The sequence below is a fragment of the Macaca fascicularis genome, chromosome 11, assembly GCF_037993035.2.
Source record: "Macaca fascicularis isolate 582-1 chromosome 11, T2T-MFA8v1.1".
Taxonomy (NCBI): domain Eukaryota; kingdom Metazoa; phylum Chordata; class Mammalia; order Primates; family Cercopithecidae; genus Macaca; species Macaca fascicularis.
In genome coordinates, this window is record NC_088385.1 from 113,671,025 (window position 1) to 113,696,883 (window position 25,859).

The window sequence follows — 25,859 nt, forward strand, 5'->3', positions numbered from 1 at the left end:
TACCACTTATTAGCAAACTTCTTTGCTTATGAGCCAGCTAATCAATACTCTGAACTTCCCTTTTCTCTGTAAAAAAGAAAATGTGCCTCTTATTGACCTTGCGATTTCAGCTATAGCAAGGATTAAACCAAATAATCTACGTGAAGATATTTAAAGAATTTAAAAGCTCTGTCCGTAGATATATATAGGATTACTATATTACTGCTTCTAAGAGCAACAACTTGTGAAAAAATATTTGTTGCTTTGATTACCAAGGCTCTAAATCTTAATTCCTTGCTATCATGCCACTCAAGCATCACCAGGAAGTGGAGTCAGAACACGACTAGAGCCTCTAGTCCCTGAAAGTATCCCATAACTAATATTCAAGGAGGTAAAGTGATGCAGTGACCTAGGACTCAGCTAGTCTCGGCTCCATTCCCAGAGTCTGCTTGTAACTATTGACCTTGGACAAGCCACTTAATTTTTCTGGAACCAGAGTCTCGTCAGTGGTCAAAAGATGACTTGAATTAGAGTGAAAGATCCCTTTGAGTTATAAAATCAGAATATGAACATTTAATTAAAATTACTAAAGTACAACTTCCCAAGTCATTAATTCATCTGTTTTTACATTTTTAAAATCTCTTTTTAGAAGTACAGAGTTGGAGCCTAAAAACATAGCCTATTTCTGGCAAACAGACATTTCAAAGACATGTGTCTGAAATGTCAGAGACCTTCTAAAAATTCTAAAGAGAAACATCTCTATGGAAATAAGATACTTTGTGCTTGTTTAATATCCTCTCTGGGAGACCCTTGCTCCAAAAATAAATACATGGATACCCCCAAAGCACTTAATACTGTACTGGACACAGAGTAGGCACCCAAATACTTTGTTAACAGCTCTCAGTTTGAGTCCCAGTTCTTGTTACTTAACTCGTCTGACCCTGTTTTCTTATCTATAAAGTGGGAACAATACCTTCCCCAATGATCCATTGAGATTAGAAGTATTAAAATGTTCTGTAAACTGTTAAAAACAATCGCAAGATGTTACTATTAGCTTAGGAATTCAGCTAACTATTCCATGACCTTACCAAAATGTGCTTTTTGGAGAGATGGATTAAAATCTTTCTGACTTAATTTATTACAGAGCACCTAACCCAATGCCTGACTCAACAAATATGCTCAATAAATGTTTACTGCATGGAAAGTATAATACACAGAAAGACCAAAAGCTCCATAAACTCAGGTACCATGTTCGTTCTTATTTCCAAATTCCCAGCATCTAGCAGAATATCTAGCACAGCATAGAAGAAATTCAATCATTAGATGAATAAACTTTTGCCCCCTCTAGTTCCTCTTCAGCACAGCTCAAGAGGGAGAGACTGGTAGGGGAGACATCAAGGACGACTACGGGTAAAGGCTGCTTGGAACGGAACACTTGAAATTACTTGGAGAATTCACCCACTCTCCATCAAAAAAAGCTTGGGAGAGCAGAAAGAGCACAGGCTCTGAGTTCAAATTCAATTTCCAAAAATCTGCAATTTTGATAAATTAACCAATTACCCTCTCCAAGACTCAGTTTCCTCATCTTAATATGAGAATAACTCATATGGGTGCTCACTAGAATGGAAGCTCCATGAAGGCAGGGACTTTACTTTGGGCCCACTGTATCCACACTGCATTTAACAGTGCCTGGACACAACACAGGCTCTCAAATATTTGTTGAATGCATGTGTATGAAATTGATAGAGCTAACACTGGTGAAGTATTAACAGAATGCCTGACACGTAATTACCACTGGGGCAATGGGAACCTTTGTCAGCACCACCGCCGCTACTGTATCGGTATTATTACAGTTCCTGGTGGTCGGAGAGCAGCCCCTTCGCGCGGTAAGGCCTGGTTTCAAACCTCGACTTTCCCATTCTCTGGCCGTGTGACTTAGGATAAATTACTTAAAACTATTCGGGTTCCTTTTTATTTCCACAAAAATTTGTGTTGGGAGAATTAGAGGATATGGGGAAATCACCTAAGAGAGTCTGGAGCCCCGGTGGCACGAGATGCATGCTAGAGATTAGTATTAAGGCAGAAAATCGCCGAGTCCTCTTTTATACAGATAACTGCCTTCGATTATTTCCCACATTACTGTAGCTGAGTACATAACAAGAATGCAAACAAGGGTGGAAGGAATTTCCGAGAACGAAACCGCTAAATGAGAAAAGGGAATTAAACCGGTGCTTGACAGTTCCCACCAAGGCATGGCAGTTTCCGCGACCGTCAGCCAGTCCAGCCAGCCCCGGCAGCCAAGGCTGGAGCAGGAGAGTCAGCGGTGTAAGGCACTACACCGAAGCAGAGGCTTACACCCTCCCTCTAACGGTCTCCCCGCCGCTGGCCTCAGGCGGCCGCCAGACTCCCGTTTCCGGCCTTCGCAGTACCACAGTTCCCAGCATGCCCTTGGCGGGAAGTCTTTCCGGCTGGATGACTACTAATCCCAGCATGCCATTCGGCACTCCAGTAAATTAGATGGAAGAGCGGGATAACCCCATTGCATGCAGGGAATTGCAGTCCATTTAGCGGCTGGTTCATAGATGGGCGGGGAAGAGCCGGGTTGCTCTTGTCCGCTGAGAATGATTCATAGAGGAGGGTCAGGAAAGAACGGTTCAGTCTGTGAAAGCCCCCTTAAAAGACTGGACACTTCTCCGAGGGAGGGAGAGGCAGGAGAGCAAGCAGGACCTTAGGCCTGACTCCGCCTCGGTCCGCTAGCCAGGCCTCGACCAAGTCCTGGGCCTTGTCGGGGGCGGCCGTGAGGCGCCGGTTGCTGGGGGAGCGGTGACGTCGCGGGGTGAAAGTTGAGGGGCGGTGACGTCGGGCCGGCCCGGGCGGAGGCTGGCGGGTTGGAGGCAGGAGGGAGGGAGGGAAGGAGGGAAGGAAGGAAGCTGGGAAGGAGCGAGCGGGGGCGCGAGGCGTTTACCTGGAGGCAGCGGCTTGGGCGCGCAGAGCGGCCGCGGCTCCCCCGCACCTGCGGCCATGGATGAGGAGCGCGCCCTCTACATCGTCCGGGCCGGCGAAGCGGGGGCTATCGAGCGGGTCCTGAGGGATTACAGCGACAAGGTAAAGAGTCCTGGCTCCGGGCGTGCGGTATCGCACCCCCGGGCCGCCCTCCGTGCTTGCACATCGCATCCTTCCCCACCCCCTTCATTCCGGGGATGCGCATTGCTCTCCCCCGAAAACGTTTCCGGCTTGGGCATGCGTGTTTGTGCCCCCAGCCTTTTCCATCCGTGCATCCTGCATCCCACTATCCCCACTCTAGCGCCCACTCCTCTGATTCCTGGCCCAGCAGCTTGACCTCCGGTCCTCCTCTCAAGCGTGCAAGTCACACCCCCGGAATCCATAGATGTGCATCTGTGCCCCGTGCCTCACTCCTGGATGCATAAATGCATGCGAGGCTTCCTCACCTGTACGGTATAAAAATACATGCTTCCCTGCATAAATACGGCCCTTGACATGTATAAAACGTATCAGCAACGATGGCAGTTCTTTCTATACCTTTTGCACTGTACGGTTCTCAAGGCATTGATGTCTCATCTGTGGTCTCCTTTGATCCTCACAGTGTTTATAGGGTAGATGGTATCATCCTCCCCATTTTATAGATGAGGAAACCGAGGTGCAAAGAGCTGAAATCACGCCCAAGGTCATGGACATATAATGTTGTAAGTGGGTGGAGAATGTAACTCCTAATGATACCTACTATTTGTATCGCATTAACAGCTTTCCTATCCATTATCTCATTTAATCTTACAGCAATCCTGTGAGGTATTATCTGCATTTTGCAATTGAGACTCTAGATTGGTTAAATAACTTGCCCAAGGTCATACTTGGAGCTGGTATTCCAGTTTAGTTCTTTCCACTTTACAACTCTGCTGTAAAAAAGTATCTTATTATAAATCCCAGTCACTTCTCTGAACCTCTTTCTAAGAACCGTTAGCTCTTCATTACTTTTCCTTCCAGGAATTTTACATGCTTACTTCAAAAGATAGCCTGCCACACCTTTATCCTTTGGTTTAGAAGACTGCTTTATAGGAATGACTGGCGACTCCCTTCTGTGAAAACAAACCCAACACTAAGTCACAACCTAACTGTTAATGTTTTTCTTTCCTTTGCCCCCGTACATCATCTCCCCTTCAGTGTTTGCTTTGTGCCCGCCACAGCATCCATCCACTTTGTATTATTGACAATTTGTGTCTTATTTTTGAATCTTTTCCACCCGGGGCAGAAATGGCATGCTGGCGGCTGAATTCCCGTTTAATCTTCCCAACAATCCTGTGAGGAGAGTGATGGTATTCCCCAATTCACAAATGATAAAATTTAGGATGATAATGTGGTCCCAAGTCCACACAGCCCCTGAGAGATAGAGCTGAGATTTGAATTTAGGTGTTCCAACTCCAAGTCCAGCGCTCTTTCTACCGTACTGTGTTGCTTTCCTTGGGAGGATACACAGGTTCTCTCTATTCATATCTTAGCTCCCTCACTTTCTGATATGCTTTACTGTTGAACATGTCTGTCTAATTTAGGAATAACTCATTTAATGCATAGTTGTACATATTGTGGAGATTATAATGATTTAACTCGATTTATTACTGCTTTCCAGAAAAGGCATGAGGCAGCTTCAAACTGATTTTCAGAAGCAAGAAATACAACAGAGAACTTGGCCATTTGTTGAATCAACTAATGTTTATTTAGCACTTATTATATGCCAGATACCCAGCAATAAATAGGAATTTGTTTCTGTGGGGAGGAAGGAGGAAAAACCTTCAACTGAATATAATCACCTTCTTTAATATTTCTCCTTCCCTTTATGGCTAAACTAATTAGATTCCAGATTTGCTTCCTCCAATTTATCTCTTCTCGTTGGTCTCCCTCCAGATTGGTATCTGCTTACCACTCCTGGCCAGGTGCTGTCAGAGCTTAAAACCTGAACATCTCCAGCTCCCCTTTTGTATTGCGAATGTTTTTAAGGTTGTTTTGCATGGTGTGTCTTGCTTAAGGTGGTATCTGAAGTGTTTCAGAAAATTCCCAAACACTTGTAATTTTAGGATCAAGCCTGAGAGTGCTCTGACTAGATGTGAATTGGGTCAGTTAGCTCTTTCAGAAGAAAGCACTCCCTTCTTTTTCCTTTTTGGAGATAGGGTCTGTATCTGTCGCCCAGGCTGGAGTGCACTGGTGTGATCATGGCTCGCTGCAGCGTCCATCTCCTCCCCGCTGCCCCTCCCACATAGCTGGACTACAGGTGTGTGCCACAGCACTGGGCTAACTTTTTAAATTCATTTTTTGTAGAGATGGGGTCTCACTATGTTGCCCGGGCTGCTCTCAAACTGCTAGGCTCAAGCAATGCTCTCACCTTGGCCTCCCAGAGTGCTGGGATTATAGGTGTAAGCTACCGTGCCTGGCCAGAAATCTCTCATATTTAATACTGACTATAGTAGGGCCAGTATAGTAGGGCTGATTATAGTACAAAGAAAATGGCTGAGCATCATACTGCAGTGAGGTTGTGCCCCTCGAAGGGAGAGATTTTGAGAGCAGATGAATAGGAAGTGAATGTATGATCACAGTGGTTCAGGCAGTAAGAATGGGGAGGTGGATTTAAATTGCCCAGCTCTGTGGTATATGGAATTTGGAACCCTCAAAAAAATAGTTGGGTACCATATACTTGAGTTTCCTTGTCTGGAAAAACGGATTTGAGAACTGTTTGGATTATGAGGTGATCATAGGGCATTGAGGAGTCCAACAGAGAGAAATGAATGCTGTGGAGAGAGACTGGTTCATTGTTTGGGAGAGCAGTGGAGAGGTTCTTTGTGCTACCTTATTCCTCTAATAAAGCTAGTCCTTGAAAGGAGGCAGTCAAATATAGTGGAAAGGTGGTGGGATTTGGCATCAGATAAACTTGGTTCAAATCCCAACTCTGCCATTTATTAGCTTTATGACTATGGATAAATTATATTAAGCCTGTGAATCTCAGTTGCCTTATCTGTAAAATAGGGATAATATCACCATTCTCTTAAATTATCGTGAGGATTACATTAAATGAAATGTAATGCCAACACTGGGCACAATGCAGCTAGGAAGCACTCAGTAAGTTACAGTTATAATAACCAGGGTACCTAAAAGGTGTGGCCAGAGCCAACTTGGCCACTGATCCTCAACTTAATGGCTTGTGTGGCCCTAAGATGAGTTACTTAACTTTGCTGTGGCTTAGTTTCCTCATCTGCCAAATGGAGATAATAATAGTAACTATATCATAGGCTTGTTATCAGGATTAAATGAGTTACATGTGTAAAGCATACAGAACAGTGCCTGCCACTGAGGAGGCACTCCGTAACTGTTAGCTTTGAACAAAAAAATTAAACGTGGCATGAGTTGGCATAGCACAATATTAAAATTTGGAAATAATGCTCCATTCTTTCCCTTCTTTTTCTAATGGGTAGCAAAATACTTTGTACCACTTTCCGAGATACCTGTCGGGCTCCAGGAAACATCTAATTTCTACTGTGTTATATATATAGACTCTCATTTCCAAACCTTCTTGCTTCATTCACCGACCTTTGTTATCTTGGAGAGAGGAAAGATCTATCTATCCCGGAAAGAATGAAACTTGTCTGTTTGTCAAGGGCATAACAGAGCATAGGTCTCAGCATAGGCAAGTGTTTTTGTTTGTTTGTTTGTTTGTTTGTTTAATGGGTGGAGCAGTTAGTTGTTTTTCTCTCTAAATTCACCTGTTAACATTTATTGAGTACCTGCTATGTGCTATGTATTATCCCAAGCATTTTCACATTTCGTGTGTCATCTTATATTAATTCCTAGGAAATGGCAGACCTGGTCTTCAGATTCCATATCCAGGGATCTTTTTGCAGGGCTATGTTGCCTTTACCCTGTCTCTTCTGTGTTTTTGAGCACAGAAAAAGTTTCTTTTTCAGGAGTGGTATACTACAGTTATTCCTCAATATCCAAAGGGGATTGCTTCCAGGATCTCCTGTGCATACCAGAATCTTGTCAATACCAAAATCTTTGAATGCTTTAGTCCCTGATAAAAAACACTATAGTATTTGCATATAATCTGGGCACACCTTCCTTTTTTTTTTTATTTTTGAGATGGAGTTTTGCTCTTGTTGCCCAGGCTGAAGTGCAATGGCGCGATCTTGGCTCACCACAACTTCCGCCTCCTGGGTTCAAGTGATTCTCTTGTTTCAGCCTGCTGAGAAGCTGGGATTACAGGCATGCACCACCATGCCCGGCTAATTTTGTATTTTTAGTGGAGACAGGGTTTCTCCATGTTGGTCAGGCTGGTCTCGAATTCCCAACCTCAGGTGATCTGCCCGCCTTGGCCTCCCAAAGTGCTGGGATTACAGGCGTGAGCCACTGAGCCCGGCTGGACATATCCTCCTATATACTTTTTTTTTTTTTTTTTGGAGACAGAGTCTTGCTCTGTCGCCCAGGCTGGAGTGCAGTAGCTTGATGTCGGCTAACTGCAACCTCCGCCTCCCAGGTTCAAGTGATTCTCTTGCCTCAGCTTCCCGAGTAGCTGGGACTACAGATGTGCGCCACCATGCCTGGCTAATTTTTGTACTTTTAGTGGAGACAGAGTTTCACCATGTTGGCCAGGCTGGTGGTGAACTCCTGATCTCAAGTGATCCGCTCACCTGGGCCTCCCAAAGTGTTGGGATTACAGGCGTGAGCCACTGTGCCTGGCCTCTCGTATATACTTTAAATAATCTCTAGATTACTTATAATACATAATACAATGTGAATGCTATACAGATAGTTGGACTGTATTATTTAGGGAATAATGCCAAGGAAAAAAAAGCCTGCACTTGTTCAACACAGGCACAATTTTTTTTTTCCCAAATATTTTCAAGCCATGATTGGTTGAATCCACAGATACAGAATCCTTTGGCTACTGTTGAGTCCTAATCACCTCCACTTTAGTTATAGAATGAACTGTTAATTTGGGGAAGTATGTATCATTCTAGTCTAGACTGTTCAAGCTCTTGCTCCCCACAGGCCTGTTCTTTTTTTTTCTAGAGATGGGGATCTCACCATGTTGCCTAGGCTGGAGGCTGGTCTTGAACTTCTGGGCCTCAGCCTCCCAAAGTGTTGAGATTACAGGCGTGAGGCACAGTGCCCAGACCTCAGGCCTTCTCTAATAACAGATTTAGTAGAGAGATTAGTTGCCACCATTATCATGATTATCAACAACAAACTGTGACTAAGGGCCCTGAGGTATGGAGTAGTATCATACCTCCATACCTGGATTCCTTACATCACAGGATATTTTATGTTAGAGGAAACTCAAAGTTAATAGGGCCCAACCCCCTCGTTTAATAGATGACTCATCAACTATGATGATAACCAGAGAAGTGGCTTGGTGGCCCTACAGGCCACCTGGACGTATGATTACTGCATACATAGCAAATTCCAACAGGATTCCAGTTTTGAAGTATGGCAAGTTTTTGGCCAAATGAAAGGTATTTAAGATACAGACAGCTAGCTAGGTCTCTAGTAGTAGTCCTCATAGGAGAAGAAAACAAGACTGCTTGCAGTGAGGTCTTAATTCATGTGCTAGAAGAACCTGATTGATAGAAACCTAATATTGGGACAGTTCTATAAATATAGCCTCTACATTTGAATAAAATATGTAAATATCCAGGACCATGTAAGAGGACTTTTTGTTTTCTACTTTGGAAGTTGAGCTCTGACTCTTTGAGTTCACTCTGTGGGTTTTTGCAGAGAAGCATGTTTAGTGGGCTGTTCCTTTGTTATACTTTGTTCCTATGTCCAGATTATGTTATCTAATCTGTTTCTGATTTTTAGTTATAGAAGCAATCTCTGTTCATGAAACAGCACAACACACACCACCCCAATTAGGTTTATTCCCGTGTAGTAGTACTGTTTGAGTGTATCTTTAGAAATCTATGAAATTACTCCTAGCTCTCTAATAGGTCAATATTTGGCCAGACACCACACCATAGGTTATTCAACAATAACAGTAGTAGCCATTGAACACTACTATGTGCAAGGTGCCATGCTTATAAAAAGATAAGGAAAACTTGATATAGGTAGTAAAGTTGAATAACTTGGCCAAGTTTACACTTTTAGTAAGCAGTAAGACTGGACTCAAACTCAAGGTTGTCCGACTCCTGATCCTGAGTTTTTTAGAGCTGATTCATAGGGTATGAAACCTGCGGTGAGAGTCATAATGAGTCTGGTGTGTCACTGAGTTGTTAGCTTGCTTGGTCTCTAAATTGAACAATGGTTTAACTCTTTTTTTTTTTTTTTTTGAAATGGGGTTTTGCCGTGTTGCCCAGGCTGATCTCAAACTCCTGGGCTCAAGCCATCTGTCCACCTCGGCCCCCCAAAGTGTTAGGATTACAGGTGTGAGCCACCATGCCCAACCAGTTTAACTCTTTATATTTGATTTTTTTGCTCCTTTTTCTCTGGAAATTAAGCAAGTAAAGAAGGTGAGATGGCCGAGTCTTGGCTAGGAAATACATGTACAGCTGGAAATGCTTGTTTTCTTTTTCCCCATTTCAGCCTTAGAAAGGGGAGAGAATAAAGATGGGGTACTGAATAAATTAAGTATGATCTAAGTTGGATAAAAGAACCCAGGTTTATAGAAGCCAACATCTATTGGATCCAAACAGTCTTAGAGGTTTGAGCTTCTGAATAGATTGGCACATTCCAGATTCAATTTGTAGTGCCTCACATACCATTATATTTTCTAATTAAGAGCAACAGAATAATTAGACCTTGGTACTGTTCTGAATTCCCACCTTAAAAGATTAATTCTACATAGGAACTGTATAAAAGACACTTTTATAACTTACTGAGTGTCTTTCCAAAAGACAATTTATTTTTCTGTCCCCTTACCACAAATGCCAAAAAAAAGTTTAGAAGAACCATTATATATATTAACAAGTAGGTACATTTATTCCAGATAATTTATGGAATTAGCATTTTACTTATAATGGCAAAAAAATAGGCTTTCTTGGTTTCTTAGTGCAATTATTTTCATTTGTATTGAACCTTTATGAAACTTTAGTTTACAACTTTAATCTGATAATCTGGCACTTTTAAGTCTAATGTTAATTTTCACTAAACCTCAGGTCTATACATTTCTAAGTATGGCCCTCAGATTTACAATCTTTCTTTCCTCTCCTCCTTCCTTCTTTTTCTTACTCTTTATTCATACTTATCCATTTTATTTTTTTTAATTATGAAAACAATATACCAACAATGAGTCTTCTTTTTAAAAAATTGGTACATAATATTTTGTCAGGTGAATATAATATGTATAATAGAATATTGTCACATGCACAACATTCCGTCAGTCTCCTGTTGGTTATTCCAGTTCTCGCTTTTTTTCCTCCACAATATTGGATGACACTGCAGTGATACACATATAATTATTCTCTCCTTCTAGATCAGTAGGATAAATTCCTAGGAGTAGGAGTTCTGGGTCAAAGAGTATGAATATTTTTATGGCTTGTAATATGTGTTGTTGCCAAATCACTTTCTCTTTTAAGATTTATGTCAGTTTATACTGCCACCAGGAGTATCATGCCTGGATTATTGATGTCCATTCTTCACAGGGCATTATGTCCTTAGTCTTGCTTTCCTTTAATCTGGCCTGTGAGCTACTGCCTGAAATGTTCTTCCAGAATGCTGGTCACACCTCCGTCATAGTCTTCCCCTGGTTGCCTGTCACCTATTTGCCAGTTCAGGTATAAATTTTAAAATCCATGCCCTTACCACCTGACTTCATTCATTTTAATTGTTTTGTATCCATATTCGAGGCAGCCTCCCTCCCTCAAATAGCCACTGTCTCCTACCTCTGAGTCTTCCCTCTGATCATTTCTTACATTCAGAACTTCTTTTCTGCCAACATTTCTCCATCTTCTTTAATTTAAAAAATGGCTGCTTCTACAAAGATGTCAACACAGAACCACCTGTAATGATGATATCTTTAGTACTTAGTGTACTTCACTCCTGGTGGGTTGCCAGTAAATATTTGTCAGTGTGGCTAATGAGAGAAAGAGAAAAGAAGTAGAGAGATTTTCGGTGGAGATTTTTTTTTTAGTAGGAAGGCTTAGAATTCTTAAGAGTACTCGGTTCTCCTGAATAAAACTTCAGAGGAGAATGAGGAATTCTGCGCTCTATTTTTGGGGTACCACTGTTCTTTCTGTGATCATGGGCAAGCCAACTTATTCTGTCTTCTATTCTCCTTTACTTCAGCTACAGAGTAGAAAATATAGTATTGCCAATCATTGCAGAAGAGTCATGACACTCTCTGCCGTTCTAGTTATTTTTTCCTCATAATCATTGGCATCATCATCATTATAACCCAAATATTTACTGAGTATTCCTACTTGCCAGCAATGAGATCGTGCTTTATATACATGCCTTAGCTTTTTTAACTGTCACGATCTCTCTGTGAACTAGGTACCCCCTGTTTTCAGATGAGAAGCCCGGTTCCAGAGAGTTTACTTGCTCAGGGTCACAGCTAGTAAGCGGTAGAGCCACCATGATTTAAACTCTTATTCTTATTGAACTATTTTTCTGAAATATCGAACTATCAAGTCTTCCCTATCCACAATTCTCTGATGATTTCTTTTTGCATATGAAAAAGAAAGTATAAACTCAGCAACGTTGGAAGGCCCTTCCAAATCACCGTCCAGTCTACTTTTCCATTCTCATCTTCCTCCATGCCCCACCCCAAACATATGTCCTGTGTTCCAGTCTCACAAAGTTGCTTATTTCACAAATATATAATATAGTTTCACACATTCGAGCCTTTGTTTTTGTTCCTGGATTGCATTCCATTTGCCTCTGGCAAACTCCTGTTTATCCCTCGAGATCCAGCACAAATATTCTGTATTCTGTGAAAGCCATTCCGGATTTTCCTGGGCAGTTAGTGGCTTGGTTCGCTGTGCTCCTTTGTGTATATTTCTGCTGTAGTCTTTTCACACTGCTTTATAACTATTTGTTTACATGCCTGTCTCCCTTACTTTAATAAGAATATTGAGATATGGGAAGGCAACATTTTTTACAGGGACATTATTTTAGATACTATTAAACATAGCCAAAATTAAAAAATACATGTATTTAAAATGACATTGTTTCCCTTTTTTCCCCCCTCAGCATAGGGCTACTTTCAAATTTGAATCAACAGATGAAGATAAAAGAAAGGTAAGCCTTGGTGTTACTCTGTGAATGTTTATGTGTGTGTGTATTTCATTCATGGACTTTCTAAGCAGTGGTCATGTTTTCATCTGATGGTTATTGATTGGTTTCTTGTTTCCCTTCATTTTGTTTTTAGGAACCCTGAGAAGAAAGGTTAGGTTAGGTTTAGTTTGGGTTACATGTAACTCTTTCCTCCTTTGTCCTCACAGGACTATTTACACTTGTATAAATCAGGAGTGGAGGGATTCAGAGGAGACTCCCCCCAGATCTACTCACTCCCAAAGACTGACTGTTTAGTGGCAAGGCTCCACGTTGCCCAAAATCCATTGCTAATATTGTAAAGCTTAGCTTGAGACAAGGTCTCACTCTGTCACCCAGGTTGGAGTGCAGTGGCTCACTGTAACCCCAGACTCCTGGGCTCAAGCAGTCCTCCTGCCTCAGCCTCCCAGTAGCTAGAACTACAGGCACACACCACCATGCCCATCTTTAAATTTTTTGTAGAGTTGGGGTCTCATCATGTTGCCCATTCTGGTCTCTTGAACTTCTGGCCTTAAGTGATCCTCCTGCCTTAACCTCCCAAAGTGCTGGGATTACAGGTGTGAGCTACCATGCCCGGCCCTGCATTTGTGTCTTGCTGTACTCCATACATCTATCCTTGGCCATACAAATGCCAAAATCAAACAAGACAGTATGACTGAATGAGTGTAAATCTATCACTGCTGCTAGAAAAATAGCTTAAATTCAGTATTTTGCGAATATTGGGTTGACAGTGCCTTGAAATCACTCCTCCGTTCACCTGTATCCCCATATCTAATATCAGTGTCCTGCTCATTTTACCTTTTCAGATTTCTTCCATCCATTTTCTCCATAACCTCTGCCCTAATTCAGGCCTACATCTGATTACTGCATCAGTTTCCTGACTGTTCTTTCATTTTCCAATTACATGCTTTTCTAATAGATTGGCATCCATAAATCTAAAATAGCAATCTGACCATGTCATCCTTAGCCTTAAAACCCTTCATCTATCCCTTCAGTGACTTTCTTTGCCTACAGAATAAACGTCAAGCTTCTTAACATGACATGCTGGGTGCTCAGTGATCTGCTATATGCCTACTTTCACAGCTTATTTCTTTTCTCTCCCTTGTATTTTATGTTTTAGGACTAGAAAATGTTTCCAGTTACACACACATCCGCATCCCTTCTGTTTCTTGCTTACTACTTTTGCAGTATATTGTTTTCTACCTAGAATGCTCTCTCCCTCTTGTACACCCCTTCTTTTTCTCACCTGGTGAATCCCTACTCACCTCAGGGGCACCTCCTTCAACAAGCCTCCTTTGACATTCCAGTTAAGGTGAAGTACCTCTTCAATATTCTCATAATACTCTGTATAAATCTCTAACATTAATATTTATGCCTTGTTTCTTAATTATATATCTGTTGATGTTAGACACTGGTATCTTTATACACTTGACATTTGGAGTTCCCAGCACATAATAGGCACTCAGAAAATATTTATTGGATGAGTGACCATGGAATATAAATTTTGTAGATTAAGGTTTAACTCTGACTTTCTTTTGAATTTGAACAATGTAACCAAGTCTAGAATACCTTTTACAACAGGGATTCTCAACCAGGGATATGCTCTTTGGAGAGCTTTTTCAAAATAGCCCTGCTCAGGCCCAATCTCTTATCTACTGAGTGAGGATTTGGGAGCTGAGCTCCAGGCATGTGTATTCTATGTCTCTGTGTGTGTGTGTGTGTGTGTGTGTGTGTGTGTGTGTGTGTGTGTATAAAGTATATAAATTAATCAGAGACAAGATCTTGTTTCGTTGCCCAGGCTGAAGTGCAGTGGCATGATCATGGTCCACTGTAACACTCTTGGGCTTAAGTGATCCTCCTGCCTTAGGCTCCTGAGTAGCTAGGAATACAGGTACGTGCCACCATGCCCAGCTAATTTTTCAGTTTTTTGTAGAGACAGGCTCTCATTCTGTTGCTCAGGCTGGCCTCAAGGGATCCTCCCACTTCGACCTCCTACAGTCCTAGGATCACAGGTGTGAGCAACCACATTCAGCCCAGTGTGTATTTTTATAGATGGTCTTTAGGAAATAAATACTCATATATCTGATGGGAGTCCAAAATGGCACAGTCCCTATGGAGAAGAAACTGTCAGTGTCTACCAAAATTACAGATGCATTTTACTCTTTCACCAAGCAGTGTCTCTTTTAGAAATCTATTCTGCAGATAGATTGAACCCTAAGTAAGCAAAGTTATTCATTGAAACATTGTACATAATAGCAAAAGATTGGAAACAAGTGTCCAGCATTTAAGGAGTGTTTAAAGAAACTATGGCTCATTTACATTATGGAATATTATGATGTAGTAAAAAAGAGATTCACTGTATGTGCTAATGAGAGAGTGAAAAAAAAAAGAAGCAAGGTGTTAAAAAGAACATGTTGTTTGACAAATTCATGATAAGTATTCAGGCTAGGAAGCCAGCTGCTATTTAATTTCATTGGGAAAATCCATACTATATCCATAGATTCATGGTGCCTTAGAAATCTGACATTAGAGTCTTTGGTAGTGCTTTTACTGGTCAAAATAAGTATATTAAGACAGAGTCTCCTACCCCATATAAATTTCAAGTGAAAGGGAGAAATTTCTTACACAGTTATTAATACAATGTGTTTATTTCCAATAGGGTAGTAGAAAAAACTAACATTTTCAAAGTACTGTCTTTTTCTGAGTTTTAGATTTCTGGAGAGAGTAACTACTGTATAGTGCTTATTACCAGTTATAGTGTGTAGGTTTCTGCTTCCTGGGAGGTCTGTTATAAACAAATGTCATTAGGGACCTAGTCAGGTAATCTTCATTAATGGGAAAACATCGGCAAACAAATCCATTTCTGTGAAGTCTCCAGGGGTTAAAACCATTTGTGACTCTTTCATGCCTAAGACTCTTTTTAGACTTCAACATCAGAACTATTGCACAGCTCAGAAGGATGTATACCTAAATAAGCTTTTCAAGTTCTTAATGGAGAGACATAGAGAATTATAGGCATTTCTGTACCTTAAGCCTACTCAGAAAATAAAAGAACTCACATTACTGCCCAATTCGTTTGCTCCCTGTGTTCATTTTCACACTGCTGATTAAGATGTACCTGAGACTGGAAAGAAAAAGAGGTTTAACTGGACTTAGAATTGCACGTGGCTGGGGAGGCCTCAGAATCATGGTGGGAGGTGGAAGGCACTGCTTACATGGTGGCGGCAAGAGAAAAAAATGAGGAAGATGCAAAAGTGGAAACCCCTGATAAGCCCATCAGATCTTGTGAGACTTATTCACTACCACAAGAACAGTATGGGGGAACCTCCCCATGATTCAGATTATCTCCCACCATGCTCCTCCCACAATACGTGGGAATTATGGGAGTACAGTTCAAGATGAAGTTTGGGTGAGGACACAGAGCCAAACCATATCATTCTGTCCCTGGTCCCTCCAAATCTCATGTTCTCACATTTCAAAACCAATTACACCTTTCCAACAGTCCCGCAAAGTCTTAACTCATTTCAGTGTTAACCCAAAAGTCCGCAGTCTAAAGTCTCATCTGAGACAAGGCAAGTCCCTTTTGCCTATGAGCCCGTAAAATCAAAAGCAAACTAGTTACTTCCTAGATACAATGGGGGTACAGGCATTGGGTAAGTACAGCCATTCCAAATGGGAGAAATTGACCAAAACAAAGAGGTTACAGGGCCCATGCAAGTCTGAAATCCAGCAAGGTAGTAAAATTCTAAAGCTCCAAAATGATCTCCTTTGACTTCGTGTCTCACATCCAGGTCATGCTGATTCAAGAGGTAGGTTGCCATAGTCTTGGGCAGCTCCGCGCCTGTGGCTTTGCAGGGTATAGCTCCACACCTGACTGCTTTCACAGGCTGGTGTTCAGTGTCTGTGGTTCTTCCAGGTGTACGGTGCAAGCTGTCAGTGATCTACCATTCTGGGGTCTGGAGGATGGTGGCCCTCTTCTCACAGCTCTACTAGGCAGTGTCCCAGTAGGGACTCTGTGTGGGGGCTCTGAACCCACATTTCCCTTATGCACTGCCCTAACAGAGGTTCTCCATGAGGGCCCTGCCCCTGCAGCAAACTTTTGCCTGGGCATCCAGGCCTTCCTATACATCTTCTGAAATCTAGGTGGAGGTTCCCAAACCTCAATTCTTGACTTCTGTGCACCCGCAGACTCAACACCACTGGAAGCTGCCAAGGTTTGGGGCTTGCATCCCCTGAAACCATGAGCTGAGCTGTCCCTTAGCCCTTTTAGCAATGGCTGGAGCATCTGGGACTCAGGGAACCAAGTCCCTAGGCTGCATACAGCATGGGGACACTGGGCCCAGCCCATGAAACCATTTTTCCCTCCTAGGCTTCCAGGTCTGTAATGGGAGGGTCTGCATGAAGACCTATGACATGCCCTGGAGACGTTTTCCCCATTGTCTTGGGGATTAACATTTGGCTCCAGCTTGAATTTCTCCTCAGAAAATGGGTTTGTCTTTTCTACTGCATCATCAGGCTACAAATTTTCTAAATTTTTATAATCTGTTTCCCTTTTAAAGTGGAATGCTTTTAACAGCACCCAAGTCACCTCTTGAATGCGTTGCTGCTTAGAAATTTCTTTTGCAGATATCCTAAATCATCTCTCTCAAGTTCGAAGTTCCACAAATCTCTAGGGCAGGGGCAAAATCCCGCCAGTCCCTTTGCTAAAACATGACAAGAGTCACCTTTGGTCCACTTCCCGACAAGTTCCTCATCTCTATCTGAGACCACCTCATCCTGGACCTTATTCTTATCACTATCAATATTTTTGTCAAAGCCATTCAACAAGTCTCTAGGAGGTTCCAGACTTTCCCACATTTTCCTGTCTTCTGAGCCCTCCAAACTCTTCCAGCCTCTGCCTGATGATACCTAGTTCCAAAATTGCTTCCATATTTTCGGGTATCTTTTCAGCAACACCCCACTCTACTGGTACCAACTTAACATATTAGTCCATTTTCACACTGCTAATAAAGACATACCCAAGACTGGGAAGAAAAAGCAATTTAATTGGATTTAAAATTCCACATGACTGGGGAGGCCTTAAAGTTATGATGGGAGGCAAAAGGTACTTCTTACATGGTGGCGGCAAGAGAGAATGAGATAAACCCATCAGCTTTCATGAGATGGGTTTATTACCACAAGAACAGTTTGGGGGAAGCCGCCCCCATGATTCAAATTATCTCCCACCCGGTGCCTCCCGCAACATGTGGGAATTAGGGGAGTACAATTTAAGATGAGATTTGGGTGGAGACACAGCCAAACCATATCACTCCCCTAGTTCTTTTTCCTAAATGTGTTTTTGGAGCTCTATGCCAACAACTACTTAGTAACAGCAGGACTTTTTTTTTTGGTAAACTACATTGCTATCTCTTTGAAAAACACTACCCCCCCTTATATGAAAAATATTTGTGACAACTTAGAAGTAAGTGTAAGGTAACAGTGCCCTTCAAAAAAAAAAACAACTTGATTATTCTATGCTTTTTGGGAGATAATTATAAATTAATGATCCTTAGACCTAATTCCTGACACTTATATAGTGTTTTGCAGTTTTACAAAGATTTGCCTCTTACCGGTAGTGCTGTAAGTATGATAAGAATATCACCATTCCTATCTTATGAATAAGGAAACTGAGGCTCATGTGAATGACAGCTTGCTAACACTCACACCACTAGTGGGTTCAGCCTTACATAGACAGCAGATTATCTATTATGTGCAGCTCCTTCACTGCTCACTGCTCCATAGCTCCCTCTTATTACCATTGAGATATATTTCAGAAGGCTTGAAATTATGATCCAGTACCTTGTTTTCTCTCATTTCATACTTTGAGAAACCATTTAGGTAACTAGACTTAAGTTGGAAGATAGCAAAGGAAATTACCAACTAGAAGTGCTTAAATTTTGCTAGAGAAGGAAAGTCAGATACAACTGCTAATGTTTGTACATATAATGCAAATAGTTCCAGGTGCATGCGGATCATTGTATACTTAGATATAAGCACTTGTGTTTATTGAAGCATTTGCTTTATATTCTGTACCTAAATTGGTAGGCTGTGATTATCTACCAGCACATAAACAAATATGTCATGCAAATATGTAGGATTGGGGGGAGGATATGATGAATAATCTGAAAATTCACATGTTGAGGAAATGAAAGCTCTTAAATGAAAAGCTTTAAAACAAAACTGACCTCAAAACCAATAAAGAGTACTAATTGCAATCAGTTTTGAAAGAGACATATTATAAAATGATTAAAAGATTTCCAGCTCTTTCGCATGTAAGAATACAACCTTATCAAATGTGGAAAATTTCAATAGTCTGAGATAAATCTTTGTGTATATAGTAATTTTCCTCAAAAGAGTGAAGTTAAAAGTAACCAAATATCAAGCATAGTTTATTACCTTCAAATTCACACAGCCCATATTTCTGTGAAGCCATAAGGTAATTGCCAAGTTGAGATTGCAAGCTCTTTGAGGACAAGAACTCTGGCTTACTTTATATTTTCAGCAAAATAGGCACCTATAATAAATGCTTGTTAAATGAATGAAAAGAACTTGGTGAGTGAGTGGAGGCCACAATTCCTGTGACTTGTACATATTGTTTGGTTTTGTGTTGTATATTATTTTAGCTATAAAGCAGAATCCCAAGCACAGCTCATGTTGTTCACTGAAAAAGCAGGATACAATGCAAAAGTATGCATACAGTATGATCACAGCCATGTAAAACTGATAAAAACCATACAAAGAAAAAATGATGACAAGGAGATAAATGGCAGCCACCTGAATAGTTATTACTATGGATATTTTTCTGTTTTTTAAACTGTTCTTTTATATTACAATAGATTATAATGATACAAGCATAGGTTCATTATATAATTATATTACAATATACTCTTACAATAGTGTGATTGGAGTTGTAAGCGAAGGACTAATACTTCTTTTTTCAAATCATATATTTTCTCTAAAATTGGCCTTCTTGATTACCTTACGTATTCCTTTTGGGAGAGCATAAAAAACTTACTGAGTTTAGGGTGGTAGTATCTGCAGAGCCAGTTTATGGAATGAAATATATAGTAACACAAAAGTTCATTCTGCCATTTCAAATACTTTTTTCTTTTTTTCCCCCAGACATGAATGTATTTAGCATATTAGAGATCTCTGTAATCCACAAATATTTTTTCAGTAAATCCTATATTCCTGGCCTTGTGTTAGGCCTTGGCTCCTAAGTTGGCTTTTTGTCCATGGTGTTTGGTTTGGCACTTTCTCAGTTATAGATGCATGCCGAGGCTTGCCATTGTGGACTATAGAAAATGAATGGGTAAATTTCTATATTAGATTCTCCCAAGGAATATGTGCCAAGATAGAATCATTAATCCTAGACTGTGAATCCATGCTTTGGAATAGCTTGAGGAATGGATGCTTGTTCTAAAAGCCTTTTGCCCTTATTTTGGTCATTTGAAATTGTCACACTCCAGTTTTTACTAAAACAAAATAAGCTTTGTATGCTTTGCAAATTTGACTCAAAATTTATTTGATGTCTTGGCTTGAGGGAATGTTTTGATGCATAGTGCAAGTACAGTTCTCACAAACCAATAATTTTCAACATCTTCATGTCTTTAAAATAATTGCACAGAATATCAAAAGTGCCTCCATACCTTTTACTTTTTAACGTTCCTTTCCAGCTGGAATCTGACACAAGACTTGACTTAGAAGGTCTAAGTTGTATCATAGGGCAGGATGAATGCCTCACAGTAGGTCAAAAAAACAATTTAAACTTCATTCCAAATTCCACTTTTAGTTTTAGATGTTTTGCCATGGCATTGGAGGAGTAAATCTAGAAAGCAAGGACAGGACAGTCCTGACTTAGTAAGCCATATGTATGGCAGTGTATACATGATCTTTGGATCACTTTTTAAGATTTCTGCCTGGGATAATGAGAATACTATCTCTGATTTGTACGTTAGAGGTTCAGGTGCATTTTCTCATATAGAGATTTCATCAAGAAGTTCCACTTCCAGCCATGGCAGTGTGAGGACCTCTACAGATCTACTCCCTAATGGAACTGGTAAAAATTATTTTTAAAAACAACCATTTAAAGTCTGGAAATAGTCCCAAAGGCATAGAGTCAATGAAGAAACACCTATTCAAGAAAGTCTAAAAGTAAGAAAAGTAGGCCGGATGCTGTGTCTCACGCTTGTAATCCCAGCTACTTGGGTGGCTTGAGGAGAGAGGATTGCTTGAGTCTAGGAGTCTGACGCTGTGGTGAGCTATGATCATGCCACTACATTCCAGCATGGGTGACAGAGTGAGACCCTATCTCTAAGGAAAAAAAACAAGGAAAGTGAAAGTCTGTGTTATTTGAACCAAGACCTGTTCTCCCTCTCTTCTCTTGGCTAAGTGAGATGGAAACTCTTCTCCAAACTGGTACAGGGAAGAATATAGGGTTCCTTTCCCTCTAGTCCCAGTTGGAGTGATGTCTTCACAGGAGTGACAGAATGTTGGCATTTCTCATCCTGCCCCCAGCTACCTGTTGCTGAAACTAAATTCTGGATAAGTGTAGCTGAGAGGTGGGTCTTCCCTCCTTCCATTCTGCCCTTCCTCATAGGATAGCAGCTGTTCCTTGGGTGTGGCACTGCTGAGAATACTGAGGCCACAGTCATTGTGGTGGTGGAACGTGGTTCCACCCCAGGAAAGCAAACTAAGGAGATCTAGGGTTGCTGTACCTTTACTTCAATTGAGTTGTCAGTCCTAAAGTGGGGATGTCACACAGAAGCATACCATTGTCTCTGCCCCCAACATCAGCACCAGGGCTCAGAAATTTTGTCCAGGGGAAGAAGCAAACCTTATAAAAGAGAGTGCTGAATGTCTCCTCAAAGGAACTGACTTCATTTGCACAGAATATGGAGAAGTTCATGCCTAAGGGTGCAAGTTGTGATGAAAGTCACTTGGGGGTAATATTAACACAGTCATTGGAGATACAGGTTAACCCAAAGTCCAGCTACTTTGCTAGGAGGAATGGGATAACTGGGCTAGACTGCTAGAGGAGAGAAAGGAGGAGAATGGTAGCTGGGAGAAACTATCCCTTCAAAAGACTGGATCTGTTTGTGGAGCAATTTTTGCCCCAGGACATTTTTGAAGACAGTTGATCAGTCAACCAGCAATTAGTGACACATTACAGCTGTGTGTGGTCAGGAAAAGAGAAAGTCAGAGGGGCCTGCCAAATCCACTGTCATGCCAGGGCAGCTGTGGGCATACCCAGTGGTGTGCCCCATGAGGTGCAACATTAGGGCTTCACACTTTGAGGAAGGAGAGGGAGAATAGACTGCTAAGATAATTGGGCCAGTCACTAAACAAATAAACAAATACAATAGCAAGTCCTGGAGAAGGTGGGTGGAAGGGAGTGCAAATACCTAGAGTTGTTACAAGATGTCCAGTTTCCACAGGGTGGGGTGGGGGTGGGGGAGGGAAGCAGGCACCAAAAACTGCTTGTATGAGTGACCAGATGTTGGATTTAACAAAGACTTCAAAGTAGCCATTATAAATATATTCAGAGAGCTGAAGGAAACCATGATTAAAGAAGTAACAGATGTAATGAAGTCACATAAAATGGAGAAATCAATACAGAGATAGAAATTATTTTTAAAAAGAGCCAAATAGACATTCTGGAGTTGAATAAAATACAATAACTGAAATAAAAATTCACTGAAGGGGCTCAACAGTAGATCTGAATTGGCAGAAGAAAGAATAAGCAAACCTGAAGATATAGCAATAGAGAATATTCAAGGCGAAGAACAGAATAAAGAAAAACGAAGAGAGCCTTAGAGAATTGTGGAATAACATTTACACACCAACCTATACATAACGGGAATACCAGAAGGAGAGGAGAGAGAAAGAGAGGAGAAGAAAAATATATTTGAAGAAATAATGGTTCAAAACTTCCCAAATTTATTGGAAACCTACATATCCGGGAAGTTCAGTGAACCCAAAGAGATGCATAAATGTATCATAGTAAAAATGCTAAAAGCCAAAGACAAGGAGAAAATCTTGAAAAGAGTAAGAGAAAAATGACTCATCGCTACAAGGGAAGGTCAGTAAGATTCACAGCTGACGTCTCATCAGAAATGTAAGTCAGTGGGATAACATTTTCAAAGTGCCTAAAGAAGAAACCTCATCTAAGAATCCTATATCTAGTAAAGCTATCTTTTAACACTGCAGGGGAGATAAAGACATTTTCAGATAAATAAAAAACTGAAAGAATTTGTTGCTAGCTGACTCAGCTTACAAGACTTACTAAAACAAGTTTTTCAGACTGAAAGCAAGTAACCCTAAACAGTACTTTGAATCCACATGAATATATAAAGAGTACCTGTAAAGCTAATTACGTAATTGTAAAAGTCAGTATGAATACATAATTATGCTATTTTCTCTTAACTGATTGATTTTAAAAGCATTTGTATAAAACAATATGTATATAATGTATTGTTCAGTCAATAATATAGAGAAATGTAATACACTTGCCAAAAACAGCACAATGGTGAATGGGAGCAAAGCTGTATTGAACTAAGGAAGCAAATCCAGATGGTAACTAGGATCCACAAGAACAAATCAAGAAAACCAGAAACGATAGATAAGAAGGCTAATATATCAAAAGCTATAAATGTATACTTGTTCTCCTTTAGCTTCTTTAAAAGACAAAATTGTAAAGTAATAATTATAATAATGTGTTATTGGATTTGTAATGTTTATAGATGTATATAACAATAATAGTATAGAAAAAGGGGGAAGGGAATAGTGAAGTAGCTATGTTGTCTGGGGTAAATACCCAGGGTTCGTCTTCTCGCGCCAAGATAATTTAGGACATGGACACATACCAAGAGTTTAGGAGCGGAGGTCTAATAGGCAAAAGAAAGAGAAAGGAAAACAGCTCTCTCTCTAGTGAGAGAGAGGGGACTTCTGAGAGGAAAAAGGAGCCAGCAGTGGATGTGCCAGATTTTATAGTCAGATTTGAGGAGGTGATGTCTGATTGACATAGGGCTCACAGATTGGTTTGATCAGGTATGATGTTTACATAGTGTGGGGAAGGCTGGCTGCCCCACCTTCTTCTTCTTATGCAAATGAACTTTCCCATTGGCCAGCACTATCTTGTCTGATCCTTAATATACATGTGGCTGACAAAGAGAAGGGAAGATGGAGCCACCATCTTGAATATGATTGGCGCAACTGCCAGCATGTGTGTCTGCAGCTCTTTGTTAGAAAGGAAAATAATTTGGGACTGCTTTTCATTAAAAGGAAAACCTTGCCAGGGACTTCCATACCCTCACTATCTGCCTAAGTAATTTCTTCTTAACTCCTGTATCAATAGTGCTATATAGGAATGTTTCTATATCTCGCTGGAATTAGTATAAATCTGGAGTTGATTCTAATAAGGCATATATGCTAAGCCCTAGAACAATGACTAAGGATATAACTCATACGTACACTCTGAAAACTGTAAAACATTGTTAAAAGAGATTAGAGAAGCTTAAAATAAATGAAAAAAATCCCATGATCATGGATTAGAAGACTTACTATTGCTAAAATGTCAGTACTCCTCATATTGATCTACAGATTCAAAGCAATCTCTTTTAGAAACCCAGATGGCTTCTTTGTAGAAATTGACAAGCTAGTTCTAAAATTCATATGAATTTTTGACACAGGGTAGTCAAAACAAACTTGAAAGGAAGAACAAACTCAGAGGATTCACAATTCCTTATTTTAAAATTTACTGCAGGGCCAAGAGCAGTGGCTCACGCCTATAATCCCAGCACTTTGGGAGGCCGAGGTGGGAGGGTCTGTTCAGCTCAGGAGTTTGAGACCAGCCTGGGAAATATAGTGAGACCCCCCATGTCTAAAAAGAAAAAATTGCTACAAAGCAGTAATAATCAAGGCAGCTGGTATTGTTACGAGTATAAATGTAGATATTAACAAATGGTGCCGTGACACTTAGGTAGCCACATGTAAAAGAATGCAGCTGGATTCTTACCTCATGCTGTATACAGAAATTAATTCCAAATGAATCAAAGACCCAAATGTAAGCAATAAAGTCATAAAATTCTTAGGAGAAAACATAAAGGTAAATCATGTCCCTGGATTTGGCAGTGGATTCTTAGAGATAACACCGAAAGCACAAGTAATAAAAGAAAAAATACATGAATTGGATTTCATCAAAGTTAAATACTTCTGTGCTTTGAAAGATACCATCATGAAAGTAAAAAGACAACCCACAGAATGGGAGAAAATGTTTGCAAATCCTATGTCTGATAAAAGACATGTATCTAGACTATATAAATAACTCTTATAACTCAAAGGCAACTCAATCTTCAAGCGGGCAAATGATCTGACTAGACACTTTTCCAAAGAAGATATATAAATGGTCAGTAAAGATACTTGACATCATTAGTCATCAGGGAAATACAAATCAAAACCACCATAAAATATCAGTTCATACCCACTAGGATGGCTAAAACAAAAAAGTAAGATAACAAGTGTGGACAAGAACTGGAAGAAATCAAAATCCCCATACACTGCTGGTGGGAATGTAGTATGATGCAGCACTTTGGAAAACAGTCTGGTGGATCCTCAAAAGGTTGAATAATTACCATATGACGCAGCAGTTGCACTCCAATGGAAATATATATCCACATGAAAACTTGTACACAAATATTCATGGCATTACTCATAATTGCCAAAAGTTGTAAATATGCCCATCACCTGGTGAGTGGATAAATAAAATGTGTTATATCTATACAATGAAATATTTGACCATACAAAGGAATAAACTAACTGATGCTGCTGCAACATGGATGAACCTTGAAAACATGCTACACGAAAGATGCCAGACACTTAAAAGGCCACAGATTGTATGATTTTATTAACTTAAAATTTTAGAATAGGCAAATCTATGGTGACAAAGTAGATTCATAGTTGCCAGGGGCTAGAGGAAGAGGGCAATCAGGAGTTACTGCTAATAGGTATCTTGAGCTTTTGGGGATGATGAGAATGTTCTAAAATTAGATAATAAGGATGGTTGCACAAGTGTGAATACAGTAAAAACCATTGAATTGCATGCTTTAACAAGTTGATCCTTACAATATGTGAATTTTATCTCAAGCTATTTTAAAAATAAATAGTAGTAGATTATGTATCCTCTATGCCCATCAGTTCCAAGTACTGTTGGGTACTAACATTTAATCCTCACAACAAAGCTATAAAGTAGGTAGAATTTTGCTTATTTTACAGATGACGAAACAAAGGCACGCAGAGAAATTACTTGCCAAAAATAAGAAAGTTGGAGGCCATGATTCAAGCTTAGGCAGCCTTGCTCCAAGACCCATGTGCTACACCATACTGCCATTCATTAATAATTGGATTGACCTGTTGTGTAGTTTATGAATCGATTCTATTTATTTCCTGATTTTAGGCACCCAAAATGTAAGATTTGATGGAGAATATAAAGCTTTGACATTAAACTAGTTATAGCATTGACAGAAAACAGAAGATCATGCTTGCCAGTGTAAGTGAATGAATAGAATAACTAGTGA

At 40.4% G+C, this 25,859-nt stretch overlaps 1 protein-coding gene across 22 annotated transcripts in view; it reads left to right on the plus strand.

The window, feature by feature from the left end:
• Positions 1 to 2,864: 2,864 nt before the first annotated feature.
• Positions 2,865 to 25,859, plus strand: part of RIC8B (RIC8 guanine nucleotide exchange factor B) — a 112,330-nt gene continuing 89,335 nt past the window's right edge. For 17 of the 22 annotated variants that reach the window (XR_012420569.1, XR_012420568.1, XR_010579570.2 and 14 more), the window contains exons 1-2: positions 2,865 to 3,084; positions 12,166 to 12,213. Coding sequence is in view for 8 of the 22 variants with exons in the window: in XM_005572111.5 (XP_005572168.1) it covers positions 3,001 to 3,084; positions 12,166 to 12,213 (132 nt within the window). In the remaining 14 variants the exon portion in view is untranslated. Of the gene's footprint in view, positions 3,085 to 3,536; positions 3,684 to 12,165; positions 12,214 to 25,859 lie in introns of those variants that run through there. The other 5 variants (XR_012420570.1, XM_005572110.5, XM_045365849.3 and 2 more) reach the window with 3 other exon arrangements.